Below are 18,517 nucleotides of genomic sequence, written 5' to 3' on the forward strand. Positions count from 1 at the left end.
CTGGGACAGTGGGAGCTGCCATGAAAAGCTTCCTGCTGCTTTCTCTGCTTTGCAAAAAGCTGTCCTGTGGCCTGGGACAGGGTTTTCATTCTGGAAGCCCTTCTAGCAGGTTAATAAACTTGTTAATTAGCAAGCATTTAGCTGGAGTTGATGTGATTCTGTATTATTATGACTTTTACTGTTCATCACCTCTTTGGGTATCCTTTGATTATATTTCAAATGTTGTTCCTCATGAAAGTAATGGTTGGATTTATTAAACAAGAACAGGACAGACTTTATTAGTTTCTATCTACAGTATTTTCTAATCTCAGCTGTTGCCATAACTCTGGATCAACTTGAGAAAGAAAATTTCAATTTGTAAAATAATGTTACTGTTCAACAGGATAAAACACTGGGAAATGCAAATATTCCTTTTAATAGATCCAATCAAACAAACCATTCTTGGCTACCTCAGCTGACATGGAGGGAATGGGCTGAGGTAGGGGATGGATTTGTCTGCCCCTCCTGCTGTTCCCAAGCTGATTTCAGAAGGATGGGTGCACACAGGTATCCAGGACAGCAGCCTGTGCTGGAGTTATTTTTTTTCAACATTCTCATTGCAACGTGCACTTTATGGGAAAATGTGCCAGAAGAAAGGGAAGAATCCTGGCAGATGGAGGGGAACAGATTGTTGTTCCAGACCAGAGGAGGAATGGTGAATGGAGTCAGGGCTCTGGGGAGGGCAGCAGCAAAGGGCAGGGAGGTACTGAGCAGCTCCTCTCATCAGCCACATCATTAACTCCAGACAGGCTCCTTCCAGCTGTGCTCCTGCCCCCACTCCCCTCAGTCTGGGGTTTGGAAGCTCTTGTAGGAAGAAGCTCTCAGACAGCGATGGTTTAATAATTCTGCTGAAAATTCAGCAGCAGCAGAATGAGCAGGGGTGGGTGGATGTCCTGTGCCACCACAGTGTCCTGGGCAGGGAGAGGGGACAAGCTGCCCCCAGGCTCCCAATCCTGCCAGGAGCATCTGCTGGCTCCGAGCACATTGCGAGAGCACAGGATAACCTGTTAGAGAAAAAGCAATTCCAGGTTAATGGCCAGAGTGTTCTGCTCTGCCAGGTTGTTTAAAAACCAATACTGAGAAAATTGTCTGCTGAGTTTGGGAGGCTTGTTGGGGATTGCAAGAGAAAATGAAAGAAAAAAATAAAAATAGTTCTGGCTTTATGTGATGACCAGTAGTCAATTTCTTTTTATTTGCACATCTGAGCAAGGCTCTAAAACCAGAAGATTAAAAAGAATTGTCATTTCTGTTTGCTGATGGACAGGAGAATGCTGTTCAAATGAGTGGATTCTAATGGCAAACATGATGGGGTTTACAGAGGGGTGAGAGGCACAGCCCCAGCTGCCTGGGGGCTGTGTGCTCTGTTAGGGGCTGGGTTCCTCCTGTTCTGTGGGGGAATGAGGTGTCCAGGTTTGGGTCACATTTGGCTCTGGTTTTACTGGCAGACTCATCTGCTCTGCCAAGAACCTCGTGCAGGGATTCACAGGGGTTGCTCCCAAGGGGAGAGCTGGAATGAACTTGGCCTGGGAATGGGAAATGGCCAAACTTCCGTGTGCAGCAATGGGCCAGAAACTGAAATTACCAGCAGCAGCATTTGTCAGCTGTCATTTGTCTTGTCCTGGTGCTGAAGTACCTGTGCTCTCTTTGTAATCCTAAATCATCCTTTGAAGAACAGCAGCTACAGATGTGGAAACTAATCTTCACAGGGCTGAGTATCTGTGAGACTGTGAACAGGAGCAGTGATTAATTCTCCTCCAAATGATTGAAATGGATTTCTTCTGATGTTTTTAGGTGTTAAAAATTAGTAAATGAATTCTAGCTTGAATGCAAACTTGTGTTGAAGGCTGATTGCAACATATAGCTATGAAGTTTAAAAAATAATTAAAACTCCAGCCAAACCAACCAAACAAACAAAGGGATTGGAACTGTAAACATTCTTTGGTATATTACAGAGGGGTAGATGATTGCAAGTGCTGTTTTGACAGGTGATTGAAGGCACAAAATGCCACATGTGAATCTTAAACTGCACTGGCAGATTTACCCCATTGCTTTGGGTAGAATGAGCATTAGTCAGGGGCTGTAAAGCCTGAGCCTCATCACTGTCAGGCTGCCATGAGTCACTGAGATCTGGAGGAGCCCAAACAGAGTTCAGCTATTCTGAATTTCAAAGTTCAGAGCAGAGCCCAGACCTCGTGGTGCGCCCAGGATGCTGTCTGAGGATGCAGCCCTCTGTGCTGGACAGCAGGGACCTGGTGGCCCCTCAGTGCCAGCCTGCAGCTGAGCCTGTCCCCTGTGTCACCTCCTCACCTGTGGCGGTGTCAGAGCCTCCTTGGGCAGGGCCAGCTGCTCCCAGGATGGGATTGCTGCGTTCCTGCTGCTCCTGGAACTCAGGGCAGGCCAGCTCCTGAGCCCAGGGCTGTGCCACAGGTGTCTACAAACCACAGCCAGAGCATGGGGAGAGCTTCTCTTTGTGATAATTCACTCATGGGCAGTTTTGGAAGGAATTTGACATGGGTCCTCTGAATTGTATTTGATGATGTGGTTTATTTTCTTATCTTCTACATAGGCAGAAGGGCTGAGTTCAGCTCACATCATTACAGCGCAGTTCAGAAGGTCACAAAACCCTTAGTTACAAGATCTTTTAAGGAATTATTGACTAATAAAACACTACTAACAAAGATATTTATGTTCTTAACCCAGTCCTTAAATATTTTATCTTACAGATCCATACTACAATATAAACATTTTTAACCAATCATGTTATGACACTCAACCCTAAAGTACTGCATTCTAAGCTCCTTATTTACCTCTGTTATGACTTTATTTTTTCTATATCTTAAACTCTAAACTTTCCTTTGCTTGACATATCTCTACTTCAAACTATAAATCCACATTCTCACTTCTAACACCTAAGTTTAAAAACCTTTTCCAAGATCTCAAATCAAATCCTGTGTTTAATTCTAAACTTTAGTTCACAAACCCAAAATTCTATGAGCTCCTTAGGTTTCAGACTGTGGTATTTTCAGGGTCCCTGGACAGAGGAGGAATTGAGAATCTGACTCCATGTTCTTAGAAGGCTTATGTTATATATTATATTATATTATATTATATTATATTATATTATATCACATTATATTACATTACATTATATCACATTATATTACATTACATTATATCACATTACATTATATTATGCTATACTAAAGAATAGAGAAAGGATACAGACAGAAGGCTAAAAAGATGATAATGAAAACTTGTGACTCCTTCCAGAGTCCCAACACAACCTGACTGTGATTGGTCATTAAGTAAACACAATTCACATTAAACCAATCAAACAAGCACCTGTTGGATAAACAATCTCCAAACCACATTCCAAAGCAGCAAAACACAGGAGAAGCAAATGAGATAATATTGTTTTCTTTTTTCTCTGAGGCTTCTCAGCTTCCCAGGAGAAGAATCCTGGGCAAGGAGGATTTTTCAGAAAATATGATGGTGACAAGATTCCACCACCTTCTTTACTGTTCAGGTTCTTTTGGAACCCAGGAATATTGGAGCAAGACATATTCATGGAGCCTTGAGGGCAGAATGGTTTTGGAAGAGCCAGGAGCAAACTCTGTTCAAAAAGCTTTGTTGAGCAGAGCTGAATCCAGAGAGATTCTTTCATATTCTTTCATATTTCACTGGTTAATTCTCTGAAGAAAGAGACATCTGTGTGGAAAAAGAACAGTGGTGGCAATGGAATCTGGAACACTCTCCTACCGATTTCCTGCATTTCCTTCTTTTGCTTTTGCTGGAAAAACCTGGATGCCAAGGCAGGAGCAGGTTCCTCATGAGAGTAGTTCCCCTGCCCAGGCTGAGACTCGTGCCCTGCTGCCCCAGGACTGAGGGGAGCAGCTCGTGTGGGACACTCTGTGCTTTTCCTGACAGAAAATCCAGCTTTGGCTGCTTGGATAGAGCCCATCAATGTTTTTGGTGTTGTTCTCCATCTTTGGTTTGAGTTGTTTGTCTTCCCAAGGGGTTTGAAGGTGCCCCCATGGGTTCCTGAACCTTGTGAGGTGTTAGAGGGCACATCCCACCCTGGGGTGTGTCTGGGCTGAGCTGCATCTCCAAAAGCCCAAGTACTTTACAGGGGTTACCACCTTTGAACAGAAAATCCAGCTGATCCTGGCCATGCAGTTGCTGACACAGTGTTGGCAGCAGGAATCAGAACAGGCTGACCTTGTCTTTTTTCCTAAGGATTAGTAACTTGCTCCTTCCTGAACAAAGCCTGACTTCTTTTTGCTTAACCACTCTCTTTGATCTCGTAAGAAAGTGACCTCACAGGATTCACTTTAAGCCTCAGGGATGCAGAAGAATCAAAATCAATCTTCTGAGACTTCTATCAAAACACCAAGAGAAAGATGGGGGAAAAAGTGCATTTGTGTACTCTAGCACACACACACCCCCTCTGTTAACTGTCGGGTTGGATGCTCACAAGTTAAAGGAGGATTTTCAATTTAACAGCTCCCTCTTCCACTCAAAGAGCTAGGAGATATTGATTATTTTTTTGTGATTTCCTAGAAGAATGCTGTGTCCTGAGAAATTTGATTAGGTGGATTTATCATGGAGGACTTGCTGTGCTGAGCCTTGTTTAATGTTTCCTGGCACAAACACCAGGAATGCAGGGACGTGTGTGCTGTGTGCTCCTTAAAGATTTTCCAAGCTTTCCTTCAGAGGTGGAAACCCCTTGTCTGGTTTTGTTTTTGTTTTGTGCTGCTTAGATTTTCCAAGCTTTCCTTCAGAGGTGGAAACCCCTTGTCTGGTTTTGTTTTAGTGAAACAATACCAATCTAATGATCTGGGGTGCAGAATGTCTTTGTGCAGTAAGGGATTTTTTTGTTTTCTTTCTGTACTTTGAACAAATGAACAAATTTGAACAATTAAACTGCTATTGCACAGGTCTGAATATTGCTTAAAACATGCGTGAAACTTGGGTTCTTTCACATTTTCAAGTGGTTTATTTTGCAATATGGTTGTCATTGCTGGGCTTGAAGAAAGCTTTGTGTCCATGTCCATTGCACTGTCCCTCCTCATTCAGAGCACTGTGCATTAATTCCATGACCAGAGAACAGCCTGACTGGTGCAGAGTAAGGTGCAAGCCTAAAGCTTCATTTCCACAGGGATTTTAACCCTCAGTCTTTCAGCTTTGCCTTCCTTCTTCGTGGCAAGGCAAACCCCAGGCCTTAAATTGGCATTTGATCCTAATTCTGCAACAAACCTTTGATTGACTCCTCACTGCAGCAGCTCCTCCCCATCATTGTGGTGTGTGCATTTAACCCTGGCACTGTTCCCTGTGTCCCCTGGCATCCAGATCTCACAGCTGTGCCTCAAATTTCAGTCCCCGTTCTCCTGAGTTTCCAATTCTCCTGTCAGCACCTGCCTTCCCCTCAAGAGCCCCTTTCTCAACACTGCTGGTTTGACTTTGTGTTTTTCCTTGTGTCGTAGGTCTTTAAATACTCTGCACCAGTTTTGCTGTCCAGCTCCATTGTACCATTCCCAGCTAGCTGTCCCTGCCACACACTCAGAGTACAGGTAAGAGTAGACATGCTCCACCCTCTGCTGCTCTTTGAGGGACATCTGGTGCTGCCATTTGACACGAGACAAGCAATAGTTGCTTAAGTTTTAAAAGGAAAAAAAAAATTGGATTAAATATCCAATATTTTTGAGGTCTTGTAGGGTAGCTGTGGATAGAACCATCACTGCAGTGAGTCCTTCTCTCAGGCACACTGGAATTACTCTGTAAAATGAGTGTCATGTGCTTTAAGGGGCACATCCCCCTGGGCTTGCAAAGGTAGGGAGAAGGGAGGTGCAGGCTGAGCTCTCACGTGACAAATACACTGAAATATTTATATAATTAATGGAGGATATTGATGTTCTCCTTAGCAACTCTTTTTTTTCATCCCTGCCAGTAGCTGAGGAATTCATCCATGTGTTTAACCCTCTGAAGGTTAAAGGCATGGACCTGGCCAGGGCTCAGCACTGCCTTGGATTTGAGTGAAAGAAAGGGGTTTTAAACACATCCAGGCCCTGAATACATCAAAAATACACATCTTCCAGCTCATATTGCTTCTTTTAACAGAGATGCCTTTACTATCTATGTGTTCTCTTTGATCCAGTGCACAGGGCAGCAATTACATCCCATAGTACAGTTTAGTGTCAATGCCAGTGTTTATTGTAACATCTTAGGGAAGCATCAGAGGGCAGCTAATCTCAGTCATTGGAAATGTGAAAACTGTTAAAAAACTGTGCATGCCATGGAAAAGATTGTCTTGAATTTTTACTTCTGCTATTAGCAATCGACTTGGTGATAATTGCCAGCTCATGAATAATATTAATATCAAAATATTGGAAGCCTGGTGCTGAAAAATCAAAATCATTTTGCACGGGTAATAAGGAAAGACAAAAGCAAACAATGAATCCTAAATCTGTAAATGCATAAACATATTTCTGGTTTGAATATTTCATCCCCTAGTTACCTCTCTCCATGCATGCTTGGATTCACCCTGTTGGTTTGTGTTGCAGCATCTGTTTGTGTGTTTGGTTTTTTTTCTCCCATCAGAGCCCTTCATTTATTTGGTGGTAGTGAGTCCATAGTTGAGTTGTAAGACAGCTCAAATTCCTTTGGTGAGGAGCAGGGCCTGAAAACTCTTAGATTCCCTGCTTGCTTTTTAGTGAGGCTTTTAGTTTTCCTATGTCCTTAGTTGATAGTGCTTTAATTTTAAGGATCTTCCTGTTGGGATGTTGATGGGAAAACCAGCTGTTCCTTGAATGTCTCAGTGTCTAGCTCCACATAGGGTGTTATTTTTATCAGTGATATTTCTTCTGGAATTAAAGCTTAGAGCAGCTGAACTTTGTGCTTGAAAAATCTGAATTTCTTCAGGGCTTTTTTTTTGTGCAGTGAGGACAGGAGTTCCCTGCTCTGGGGGTGTGAAGCTGTGCAGTGTCAGAGTGCTGTGGGACCTCCAGCTGATGGCTCAGGACTGTGAGTGGAAGGAGCTGATCCCTGGCCTTGTTTGCTCTCAAGGAAATTTGGGCTCAGGGGAGACCCTGTGGCTCTGCACAGCTCCTGCCAGGAGGGGACATCCAGGGGAAAAGGGGCTCTGCTCCAGGGAACAGGGACAGGAGGAGAGGGAACAGCCCCAGGCTGGGCCAGGGCAGGCTCTGGGTGGAAATCAGGGCAAATTCTTCACTCAGAGGTGTCCAACCCAGCTGTGGCTGCCCCTGGGTCCCTGGCAGTGCCCAAGGCCAGGTGGACAGGGCTTGGAGGGACAGTGGGAGTGTCCCTGCCATGGCTTTGAGTCCCTCCAACCCAGACCAGTCTGGGGTTCTGTGAACAGGGGGAATATGGAAAAGCTGCAGCCAGCCTCTCCCAGGGACAAGAGGCAACCAAACCAAACTGCAGTAAGGAAAATTCCAATTAGATACAAGGCAGGGAGAGAGGGAATTTCACCATGAGCTTGGTCAAACGTTGGAGCAGAGGCCAGCAGGGGACGTGGGGTCTCTGTCCCCAGCCACACTCAGGTCAGTGGGACATCCCTGCTGTACCTGCTCTGAGCAGGGACTGCACTGGCCACACCTCCACCAAATGATCCTGCACCCCACAGCCCTCTGTTCTTGGGAAGGATGAAAGAGCTGCAAACAAGAATATTTTAGTCTATAGAATTTAATGCCAAGTTACACTGCAATGTTTATGCTGCCCCTGCTCACAGATGTGCTGCTGTGCTGGAGCCAGGCTGTTACCATCATCCTCATGGCAGGAATTGGTTTGGTTTGCCCATAATTTCAATTTCTGAAGTTGTTATATCCAAAGTGCCATCCCCACAACTGTGATCTCTGAGTCAAGTGCAAATGATGCACCTGGTTTTGTGCAGGACCTGTACATGGGGATCCCTTTGCTGTGAATGAAAATGAGCTGCTAGAGCTCTAACAGGATTGGGCTTTGCATTTCTACATACACATGATGGCATTAAATTTAGCTTTTAGTCTTCCCATTTATCAATTTATAAATAGAAATCATTAGAAACAAAACTAACAGACGTGGATGCTTTGGTCTGGCTGCAGTTTTGAGGCTTTATTTAGAAAATACACTGAGGGATTAATTTGGTAGCCCAGAATTAAAAATTAAATTTGCTCTGAAAGAAGCAATTAATGAATGCACTACAGTGAAATCTGGAGCATCTCTGATTTGCTGTTAGCTAATGGCTGGATGTTTTATTCACTCCAGCAGTTTTATTTCTGGTCCAGACGATCTTTGGCATCTGTTTTGAATGGTTAATAGGGAAATAATGCATTTTTAATAACTGCAGCTATTGCAGTAATCCCTCACTCATTTTACAATGCTCAAAAGAGACAGAAATAACACAAGTTATCTTGCATTCTCCTATTACAAGGGAAGTCTTGGGAAGCCTGAGCTTGTTGTGTCCTTCCAGCTAGATGCTTGTCTGGGTTCCAGTTAGCCCATATGCCTCCTCTGCTTGCTCTTTTTGGGTTATTTCTGTTTGGGAATTAAAAAATAGACCAGCAATGTCTGTAGCTTGGCTTCTCTGAGTCCCTTCCCCTTCCTGCCTCCCGAGTGGAGCCTTGAAAACAGCAGCCTCTGGTTGGAAGCTGCAGGTTCCAGGAGCTGCTCTGGGTCTGTCAGAGATCATTGGAATGCAGATTTGATATCTGGTGTGAAGAGAAAAGTAAAGGAAGTGTGGAACACCCAGAAAATAGAAATCCAGGTAGTCCTGTACTTCAGCTGCTGAGCCTCTGGTTTGATCCAGGCATCATCACCTCAGAGGCCTCACAGCTGGAGCTGGGCAAAGCCCAGAGCTGAAATGGCACCTGCAGGAAGGGAATTTCATCAGCTCTGTGTCCTGCCTGAGGAAGCTGAGTCCCAGCATTTTCTAAACAGGCTTTCTATGGCTCTAAACTGACAGAGAGTAGGTTTAGAATAGATATGGGCAAGAAATTCCTCCCTGTGAGGGTGGGCAGGCCCTGGCACAGGGTGCCCAGAGCAGCTGGGGCTGCCCCTGTATCCCTGGCAGTGCCCAAGGCCAGGATGGACAGGGCTGGGAGCACCTGGGACAGTGGGAGGTGTCCCTGCCATGGCAGGGGTGGCACTGGATGGGCTCTGAGGTCCCTTCCCACCCAAACCAGTCTGGGATTCTGTGACACATCTTTAGACAAACTTCAGTCAGACCCTCAGCCCGTCTGTGCAGGAACCTCACACACAGAAAATTCCATGTACAGAGGTGCCCCTGCTGGGGATAGCCAGCCCTGTTCCTGTCTGCCTTCCCTGTGTGGGTATGGAACAGGCTGATGAGTGCAAACTGCAACTGTGGACACATTTGCTTACCACTGAGCATCTTTCCATCTGATGTCTTTTTTCATAACTGTGACTTCCTCGCTCTGATTTGCATCAAATGTTGGCTGTCACTCATTCCTGTCTCCATCCACCCTACCTTCCATCCTTCTAATCTCAAATTAGATGCCCTCATCATGTCCAAAGACCATTTTTTAAATCGTGAAGCTAGAGATTTTTCTTTTCTTTTCTTTTTTTTTTCCCCAGTGAGACCTGTGAAAACAAAATGATAATGCAAAGGATGTTATAGTACCAAAGAAATCCCATCATTTTCTTGCAGTCTCTGCCTGCTTAATGTTTAATCAGCACCTCTGGGAGGTAAAACCATCATTCTGAAAATACTGTACTTGTGTGAAATTTTAATGTGGAATCTTTGTTTCACCAGGTAATGTTGGCTTACATGCAACAAACCACTGTGTGGACGATGATAGAAGGATTGGTTGTGCTATTTCTTTCTGTCTGAGCCCCTGGGAGGCTTTGGAGCTGTTTTGCCACCATAACTGGTTAACACAGAGGCTCCCCTGCAACAATGCTGGGCTTTCAGATGCTTCCATCATGTATTGGAGTGGTTTGGTTTTCCTTAACTCTTCTCAAGAGCACAGTGGGAATTTTTGCACACTAGCACAGCCAGGGAAAACTGGGAAATAGCTTGTACCCCTAAAACAAACAAACAAACAAATCTCTTTTTAGATAAATGTACCTTGCAACTCCCAGTTTATTTTTTCACACTGCTGGGCACCGTTCTCTTCCCTGAGACACAAAGCAAATACTTCTTGTGTCCTCCCTACAAACAGCCCTAGAGACATCCCACAGCATGCAGCAGAGCCCCTGGCCCTGTGGTAGCTGCCAGTCAGTGCTTAGTCCCAGGTAAGGACATATCTGAAGGAGCTGCACTTCAGAATTCTTTTTAGTACTGATATGGCATTTCATACATAATTGCATATATAATATGCATTGACATTTTCTACCAAAAAAATGTTGAATAGGGATCTAATTTCTAGCTGTATACCTCAGCATGTTTAAGCTCTCTCTAGAATATGCAGAGATATAAAAGCTTGGTGGTATTTTAATTTTCAAACTGAGCAAAGCAGTGAGAGCAGCGTGGCCCAGACCAGCAGCACGTGGCCCAGAGAGGCAGGATGCAGATGGACAGAGCAAACCAGATCCAAACTGTGACCAAATCCTGCCCCAAGTCAGTGTGAGGTTCAGCTGATTACATAAGGCATCTGTGCTCACACCCTATGGCAAAGGAAAGCTGGCATAATTAGAGTAATACTTGTAATTTTCCACTTGATGCCTACGTGATGCAGGGAGTGCAAATGGTGGATTGTGCTCCTGAGCACAGTTGGGAGAACTGGCAGAACAGCCTGAAATTTGGTTTGGGATTTTCTTGTTTTCCTTCCTTCATTGTGTTCCTTTCCATCCTCCTCCTTTAGCCTGTTCTTTACTTTAAAGGAAGTGGCCCCTCGTGGTTGTGTCACTGGTTCAGAAGTGGCTGGAGCCTCCTGCTAGGCCAGCATCTCCTTCCCTGCCATAAAGCACCTCCAGCATTACAGATGTGGGTATTCCAAACTGCTGCTGCCTCGTGGTGGCACCATTCATGATGCTGGCAACTCCTCCTGGAGACAGAGCTCTTCTTGCCCTGGGGAGGGAGGGAGGAGAGGGTGGAGAGCAGACCTGGTCATCACCAGGATTTCTGTGTGTGAGCCTCCCTCACAGGGGGGAGGCATCTGTTCTGCATTTCCAGCAGAATGTGGGCAGTGGAAATACCTGTGGGAAGTTCTGAGCGTGTTAAAATAAAGGGGCCGTGGCCACATTAGGCTGGGTATGTAAACGACAGCCTAATGTAATTTTTCTAATGGGGAAAACCAAAAGTGGCCCTTTCAAGGCAGTGTTTTTCTCAGAGTTTAAGTCATCAGAGTTGGCCTTGGCTCCTTGGGCTGTTCTTCCCTTTTTGGAGAGTCCTGTCTCTGAGATGGAAATGGGTTAACTGGGTGGTGCTTACAAACAACTCACAGTATTTGTGGATGTGAAAACAAAAGCAAACAGATTTCAAGCTGAATTTTCCTAATGCTGCTCCCTGTGATTCTCTTCCTCTGTCTCTTTTCTTTCTTGCCCCCTCCTTGGCAGGGAAGATAGTGTCCTGCACCAGTTCTGCTGCCCACCTTCGGGCTCTAGCAGCCCCTCCTCGAGATGACAGCGCAGCTGGGCTCTGCTGCAGCCCCTGCTCCTGTGCCCAGCTCCTCTCCTCCCTCTCTGTGGGCATGGACTGGCACTGCCCTGGGACCCCGTGCTGCCAGTCTGAGCAATGCCTCCTCTCCAGCTCCCCACAGCTCTCTCCTCCTGCCCAGTGCTGAGGACACACGCCAGCTGTGAACAGATCCCTCCAGTGCACACTTTATTTTGAGCTCAAATAAATGGTACCATAAGCCCTGAGGTGTAGTGTGAGTTTTGTTGCTGTGTGGTGTGGAGGGCACAGCCCAAGGGGATTTTTCCTCTGCCAGATGTGGGGTGGGAGGGCAGCTGTTGTGAGATCTCTGTTGGGCTGGTGTGAGTTTGTTTCAAGGTCAGGCAAACACCAGCATGAGATGTTTTATGGGTGTTGCTGCTGGAGATGAGCCCTTCTTCCTTTCCTTGGTGCTGGTTCTGAGGAGCCAGCACATTTCTGTTGTGGCAGCACATCTCTCTCCATGCCTGCTTCCATCCTAAGCTGCTTTGAGCTCTGTCTTCTCCTTTCCTTGGCCTCTGCGCAAGGCTTGGATCAACCAAAGGTCCCTGCTCATGTGCTTCTATTGCCTCATCAATGACAATATTTCTCTCAAAGCTGTGGTTCAGTTGTCACTAAAGGAGTGAACTTGCAGCTGCACAGCCCCATGAGTGCAGCTGGAGAAATGAGATTGTGTCCATGGGTGTCCAAGTCCCCGCTGCTCACAGGGCTCTTGGTTGGTTGCACCTTTCAGACACATCCTGTGGCTCTAAGATAACCAGAGAATTTCTGCTGGCTGCATTTTCCAACTTAACCAGTGCAGGCAGATGCAGCAGGGAACAGAATTTCTCTGCAGTGGCATTTACTGCCCTGAAAATAGTGGGAAAGAAGGACTGGGAGAGGGGGGGAAAGTTCTTAAATCTGTAGTTGCTGTCATGAGGTAAAATATTTCTCCCCACAGTCTGGGGCTGGTGTAAAGGCAGAGGTGGCTTGATGCAGGGGAAAAGCAGGAATTTATTTGTACTTGTGTGTGGCTTTGAGGATGGGATAAAAGGAGAATCACCAGGATCAAGGAGGGAAGAACTGTGAAGGCAGCTTGAGGCTCTCTCTCATCTTTACAATGTGCTTTTTTCTCCCCAAAGGAATCTCCAAAAAAACCAGAATACAGGTTATTTGCTCTTCTGAGAGGTTTAATCCAGTGTCTCTGTCCTTGCTGTGAAATGTTTCCTTGTGCTTCCCTTGTGACTGAGCAGTGTCCAGGCCTGGGCAGGGATTTGCTGGCACAAGAATAATCTGCCTTCATGATTTTGCAAGTTTTTCTGCATCATTTCTGCTCACTGCTCACACCCTGTGGCTGCTGCTGTTCTTTGGTATTGAATGTTCTCATTTTCACATTTCTTAATTGTTTTTCATTACAATATAGAGTAACGAATATAGTACAATATACAATATACACTCATTCTTACTGTAAAATTTCAAAATAATGTATGCAAAAAATAGTGTAGTGGCTGACTGCAGTTTATTATATCCCTGGAATATATATCTGGAATTATATTCCCTGGAATATATTCTTCTGATGTTTACAGGGCAGGGCAAAACACTGAAATGTTTGAGCACTGCTCACCATTTGGGTCTTTTACTCTGTAATTAGGAGTTTCTCAGAGTTGCTTCTCAAAGATAGAAACAGTAGGAATTTCTGATATTTTGACTTGCTTATCTCCCTCCCAGATGTAAACAGTGATTACCACTCTCTCCTCAGTGAACTGAACTCTGGAGCACTGTAATTATTCCCTTGCAGAGGGGAGGGTTTGTCCAATCTTTCAATGAGTACCTTTTATCTATTTGTGCAAAGGAAAACAAAGAAGCCAGACTGATTTAACCCTGCAAATTCAACCCCCCCAGCCTGCAGGGCCAGTGTGTGATTACCCTGGAAGTGGCTGCAGTTAATGATGAGGCTCAGGAGAAAATGAAGGCAAAGCCTGCCCAGCGTTATTGGCTGTCACAGGACACTGGCATGGGGTGTTTTTATCCAGTAGTTTTCCAATTAAGGGGAAATAGGCTCATTAGGGGTTGCTGGGATTTGGAACAGTTTGGATTTGCAGCTGTAGTGCCCCTGAATTGTGGCATTTTCTCTTCAGGAGCACACAGAGAGCTGACCTTCCCTGCTGCAGTGGAGGCCAGAAATGCAGGAGTAAACATTTCCCTCTTTGAATAAATCATGGCTGGCTGAATAAAACATGCTGTGCATCCCTGGCTTTAGCAGCACAGGCTGGTAGGGGCTCTCATAGCTAACCAGAGTTAGAAGTAGATGACCTAAAATGCTGCATGCTATTATAAAACAGGGAAAGGTACCAGCAGAAAAATTCCCCTTCCTAGGTGAATTTGCACTGTTTTTGTGAAGAGTGAAGACTGTCTTACTGTGCATTTTAGGATGGAAGGCAAAGTAGAAATGGCATTTTTCTTATTTTTTCTTATTTTCTCCTTCCATGAACTCCGAGGGCTTCAAAAAATCTGCTGCTTTGAGGGAGTTCAGATGGGGAATTTCTCCTTTGGCACCTTTAGGCACTTGCACTGTTTAGGATCAGGTTGGTTGCAGTGTGGAGTTCTCCTGTGCAAACATATTCACCTCTTACATGGTTTTGCCCGATATAGGTGGGTGAGACTCCAGCTTTGCACAGCAACCACTGCCTTGCTGTTATTTTCTGTGCTTGTATTATTTTCTCTCCTTTAACAGCTGTGGGAAGTCCCTAACACAGCTCAGAGCAGTGTGTGGACACTCTGGGCTGGTGCAGGATGAATTTTTGTGCACCACTAGATGGAGCAAAAAAAAAAAAAAAAAAAGCCCAAACCAAACCAGTTCAACTGAGATAAATGAAGATATTCATCTCTCAAAGTAGATTTTAACTAGCTGAAGGAAAATGCTGTGTAATGTAGGAGAAGGAGTGATCCCCTGAGAAATGCAGCAGGGTGTAGGTCTCAGCATGGCTGCAGTCAAGGGTTGCAGATGCTCCCTTAGCCAAGCCAGCAGCTGTGCCATGGAGCAGAGACTGCCACCATTCCAGGCAGCTCAGAACTTGTGGAGAGTTGCAATTATAAAGTAATTTATGGCCGAGGCAGCTCCTTCCTTGAGCAGTGCCCAGTGAGTGGAATGGGATGGTCAGGGGTGCAATGAGGCAGCACTGGGACAGCACCTGAGGTCACTGGTGAGAGGTGAGCACCTGGAATTCCCTGCTTGGAAAGGCTGAGCCCCTCTGGAACCCCCTGAACCACAGTTTTGCAAGGGGAACAGGAACATTTGCATTCTGGAATATTTAGTTTCCAAATGGCCCCTTTGACATGCAGCACCAATTCCTTTTTCACCTGAAATGGAGTGGGGAGTTCTCAGAAAACCCGACCCCAAAACCCACACATCCCAACACCTGTGGGAGCCCTCGCTGCCTTTGTGTTGTGCCAGGATGGGGTGCGGGTGCTGGTAGAATCTTTTTAATTTATTTTTTTTCTTTTTTGATTTTTTTTTTCAATAATTGACAATTTCCTGGCGTGGGGGCTAGAGGGAGCTCCAATGCAGCCTTCCCGAAGCTTTCCCGGTAAATCACTCCTGCCTGGAGCTGCAAAGAAAGGAGGAGGCCAGCTCGACGTACTTCTGCAGCCTGTGAACACTGGAGATGGGATATCTATGGATATCTATGGACATCTATGGATATCTATGGATATCTATGGACATATATGCCAGGATGCCCTACAGCCAGTCTCATTTATATAACTGTTATCATAAATGTTGTCTATAAATTTTATAATTATTACCCTAAACAGGCTGTTTGATTGGGCCCCACCTATCTAGAGTGCAATGCAGGATGTGTTCCAGGGAAGGTTTGTGTTTAAAGCAGAGGAAAAGCCACAGGGGGTGTTTCACATCCCACTGTCACTGGTGGCTGTCTGGGAAGGGCCATGAGAACAGGACAGACACACAGCAACACCTCTCCTAGGCCAGTAGGTTTTCAGATAAAAAAATTGATTATTAAAAGGTATGGAACAATGTGATTCTATAGATTTTATTACTGCTAGATGAACATATCTGCTGAAAATCAGCAGAAAATCCAGGTTTATTGTGCTACATCTACTGAAGTGATTTATAATAGTTAATGGTATCACACCTGTATTTACAAGGTGTTTGGCATTCTGAGCCTTTCCCCTCATGTTTTGGGACGTGGTTTAGTGTCATGGGGGTGTTCAGCTGAAATTTGGACTTAGGATCTTAAGAGGTCTTTTCCCACCTCAATGATTCCGTGGTTCAGGTGGCTTTTCCATTTTCTTTTAACTCCCAAAACTGCAGCAGCTGCTCAAGAAGGGGAGGGTCCTGTCCAGGAGGGGCTGGACTGAACAGCACTGGGGGTTTATCCCATTCCCTGGGTATTTTATCCCATTACGTGGGTGTTTTATCCCATTCCTTGGGTGTTTTATCCCATTCCCTCACTGTTTATCCCATTCCCTCAGTGTTTATCCCATTCCCTGGGTGTTTTATCCCGTTCCCTCAGTGTTTATCGCATTCCCTGGGTGTTTTATCCCATTGCCTGGATGTTCTATCCCATTCCCTGGGTGTTTTATCCCATTCCCTCAGTGTTTATCCCATTCCCTGGGTGTTTTATCCCATTCCCTCAGTGTTTATCCCATTGCCTGGGTGTTTTATCCCATTCCCTTGGGGTTTTATCCCATTCCCTGGATGTTTTATCCCATTCCTTGGGTGTTTTATGCCATTCCCTGGGTGTTTTATCCCATTCCCTCAGTGTTTATCCCATTCCCTGGGTGTTTTACCCCATTCCCTCAGTGTTTTATCCCATTCCCTCTGTGTTTATCCCATTCCCTGGGTGTTTTATCCCATTCCCTCAGTGTTTATCCCATTCCCTTGGGGTTTTATCCCATTCCCTGGATGTTTTATCCCATTCCCTTGGGGTTTTATCCCATTCCCTGGATGTTTTATCCCATTCTCTTGGGGTTTTATCCCATTCCTTTGGGGTTTTATCCCATTCCCTGGATGTTCTATCCCATTCCCTGGATGTTTTATCCCATTCCCTGGATGTTTTATCCCATTCCCTTGGGGTTTTATCCCATTCCCTGGATGTTTTATCCCATTCCCTGGATGTTTTATCCCACTCCCTGGGTGTTTATCCCCCTCCCTCCCCCTGCTCACCCTTCTGGCAGAGGGAAGGGGCTCTGGGGCTCAGGATGAGCCCGGGGTCGGGGCAGGGAGCTCGGGGCTCCAGTTCCTCACTGGAATCAGGGATCCCTCCTGTGCTGAGCTGCCACAGATGGATGGAGGAGGAGAGGCAGAACTGCACTGAGTCCATCCACGAGGAGAAATGCTATTAATGGCTTCAGGGAGAGTTTTTCTGGCTGTGTCTGGATCCTCTCCAGCCTCCTGCTCCCAGCCATGAGCTGACCTTCTGTGCCCCAGCCCCGCCACCACCCGGCTCCCTGGCCATGACCTGGAGCTGTCCAGGCACTGACCCTCCAAAGAGACCCTGGGGACCTTCCTGGGGATGGGAGGGACTCCTCAGAGCCAGCCAGTTTTGGTTTTGGACTCCTGCAAGGTCAGAAGGAGTAACTGTGCAGCTGACATGGAATGAAACAGAATCACAGCATGGGCTGGGCTGGAAGGGACCTGAGCAATCATCCTGTGCCATGGGCAGGGACTCCTTTCCTAGAGCAGGTTGCTCAGGCCCCACCCAAAATATTTTGGTTCCATAGTGAGTGCAAGGCAAACATTTGGTGTTAAAGTTTCTGTGAAATAAATGTGCTGGTATGGGAGGGTTCCACAGACCCTGATACTGAGGGAGCTGGGGCTGCTCAGCCTGGAGAAAAGGAGGCTCAGAGGTGCCCTTATCACCCTGCAGCTCCCTGAAAGGTGCCTGTGCTCAGCTGGGGCTGGGCTCTTTCTCCAGGCAGCACTGACAGAACCAGAGCACACAGCCTCAAGCTGTGCCAAGGGAAACACAGGTTGGATAGCAGGGAAAAGTTTTTCATGGAAAGGGTGATAAAGTTCTGGAATGGCTGCCCAGGGAGGTGGTGGAGTCCCCATCCCTGGGTGTGTTTAACACAGCCTGGATGTGGCACTGGGTGCCAGGGTTCAGTTGAGGTGTTGGGAATGGGTTGGACTTGATGACTTTGAAGGTCTCTTCCAACCCAGTGATTCTGTGAATTCTGTGAATTCTGATGAGCAAGGCCACTTTGTTTGTGCCCAGCTAAACCTTTATGTGCCATTCATGTTTTATCTCAGTCATTTCTGTAAAAAGCAGGTGTTGCTGTTTTCCCTTTAGACCTGAGATTTGAGAAAATTTTAAATAATTGTCTTTATTTGCTAAACAAGCTGGGAAGTTGGAATTTCAAATAACCAAAAGCTGTTTCCTTTGATTTATGTTTATTTCCCATATTCAAAAGAAAATGCACAAAACAATATAATGAAAATATGTCCCTTTCTAATTTCCAGTGCTTCAAGCAAGTCCTTCCCGTTCCATAGCCATTCAAGTATTTAGCTATTTTTATGTTATTTGTGTGCTCTTTGGCCTTTAATGATCTTTGGCTGATGCATAGTGATGCATAATGATCTTTGGCATATGCATTCCTAGAACAAATGCATAAAATCAACCCAATTTATGACCCGTTCATGTAAGCATTTTATCCTAAAGAAAGTATGTCACATCTCATTCACCTCTGAATTTTTTTTCCAAGCCAATCACTGGAGCATTGCACACCTGAAAATGAGATAGCGTTGAAATCCATCTTGCTCTCTTCAATTAAATTCATTTTTACGGAGGATTCAATTAGTTGTAATTGCTGCTTTACGACACGCGTTTGCCAGGGGCTGGGGTGGGGAGATAATTAATCTTGGTC

The 18,517-nt window shown here is 45.6% G+C and overlaps 1 protein-coding gene across 9 annotated transcripts in view; it reads left to right on the forward strand.

Moving 5' to 3' along the window:
• Window positions 1-18,517, forward strand: part of LOC139585857 (IQ motif and SEC7 domain-containing protein 3-like) — a 158,965-nt gene that overhangs the window by 128,764 nt on the left and 11,684 nt on the right. The window contains exons 3-6 of one of the 9 annotated variants that reach the window (XR_011677382.1): window positions 5,523-5,609; window positions 9,631-9,741; window positions 10,860-10,981; window positions 11,554-11,855. Coding sequence is in view for 1 of the 9 variants with exons in the window: in XM_071418859.1 (XP_071274960.1) it covers window positions 5,523-5,609; window positions 11,554-11,620 (154 nt within the window). In the remaining 8 variants the exon portion in view is untranslated. Of the gene's footprint in view, window positions 1-5,522; window positions 5,610-9,630; window positions 9,809-10,859; window positions 11,856-18,517 lie in introns of those variants that run through there. The other 8 variants (XR_011677383.1, XR_011677385.1, XR_011677379.1 and 5 more) reach the window with 8 other exon arrangements.

This window comes from Agelaius tricolor, unplaced genomic scaffold, assembly GCF_023055355.1.
Source record: "Agelaius tricolor isolate 1412-34295 unplaced genomic scaffold, bAgeTri1.0.p SCAF_93, whole genome shotgun sequence".
Taxonomy (NCBI): Eukaryota; Metazoa; Chordata; class Aves; order Passeriformes; family Icteridae; genus Agelaius; species Agelaius tricolor.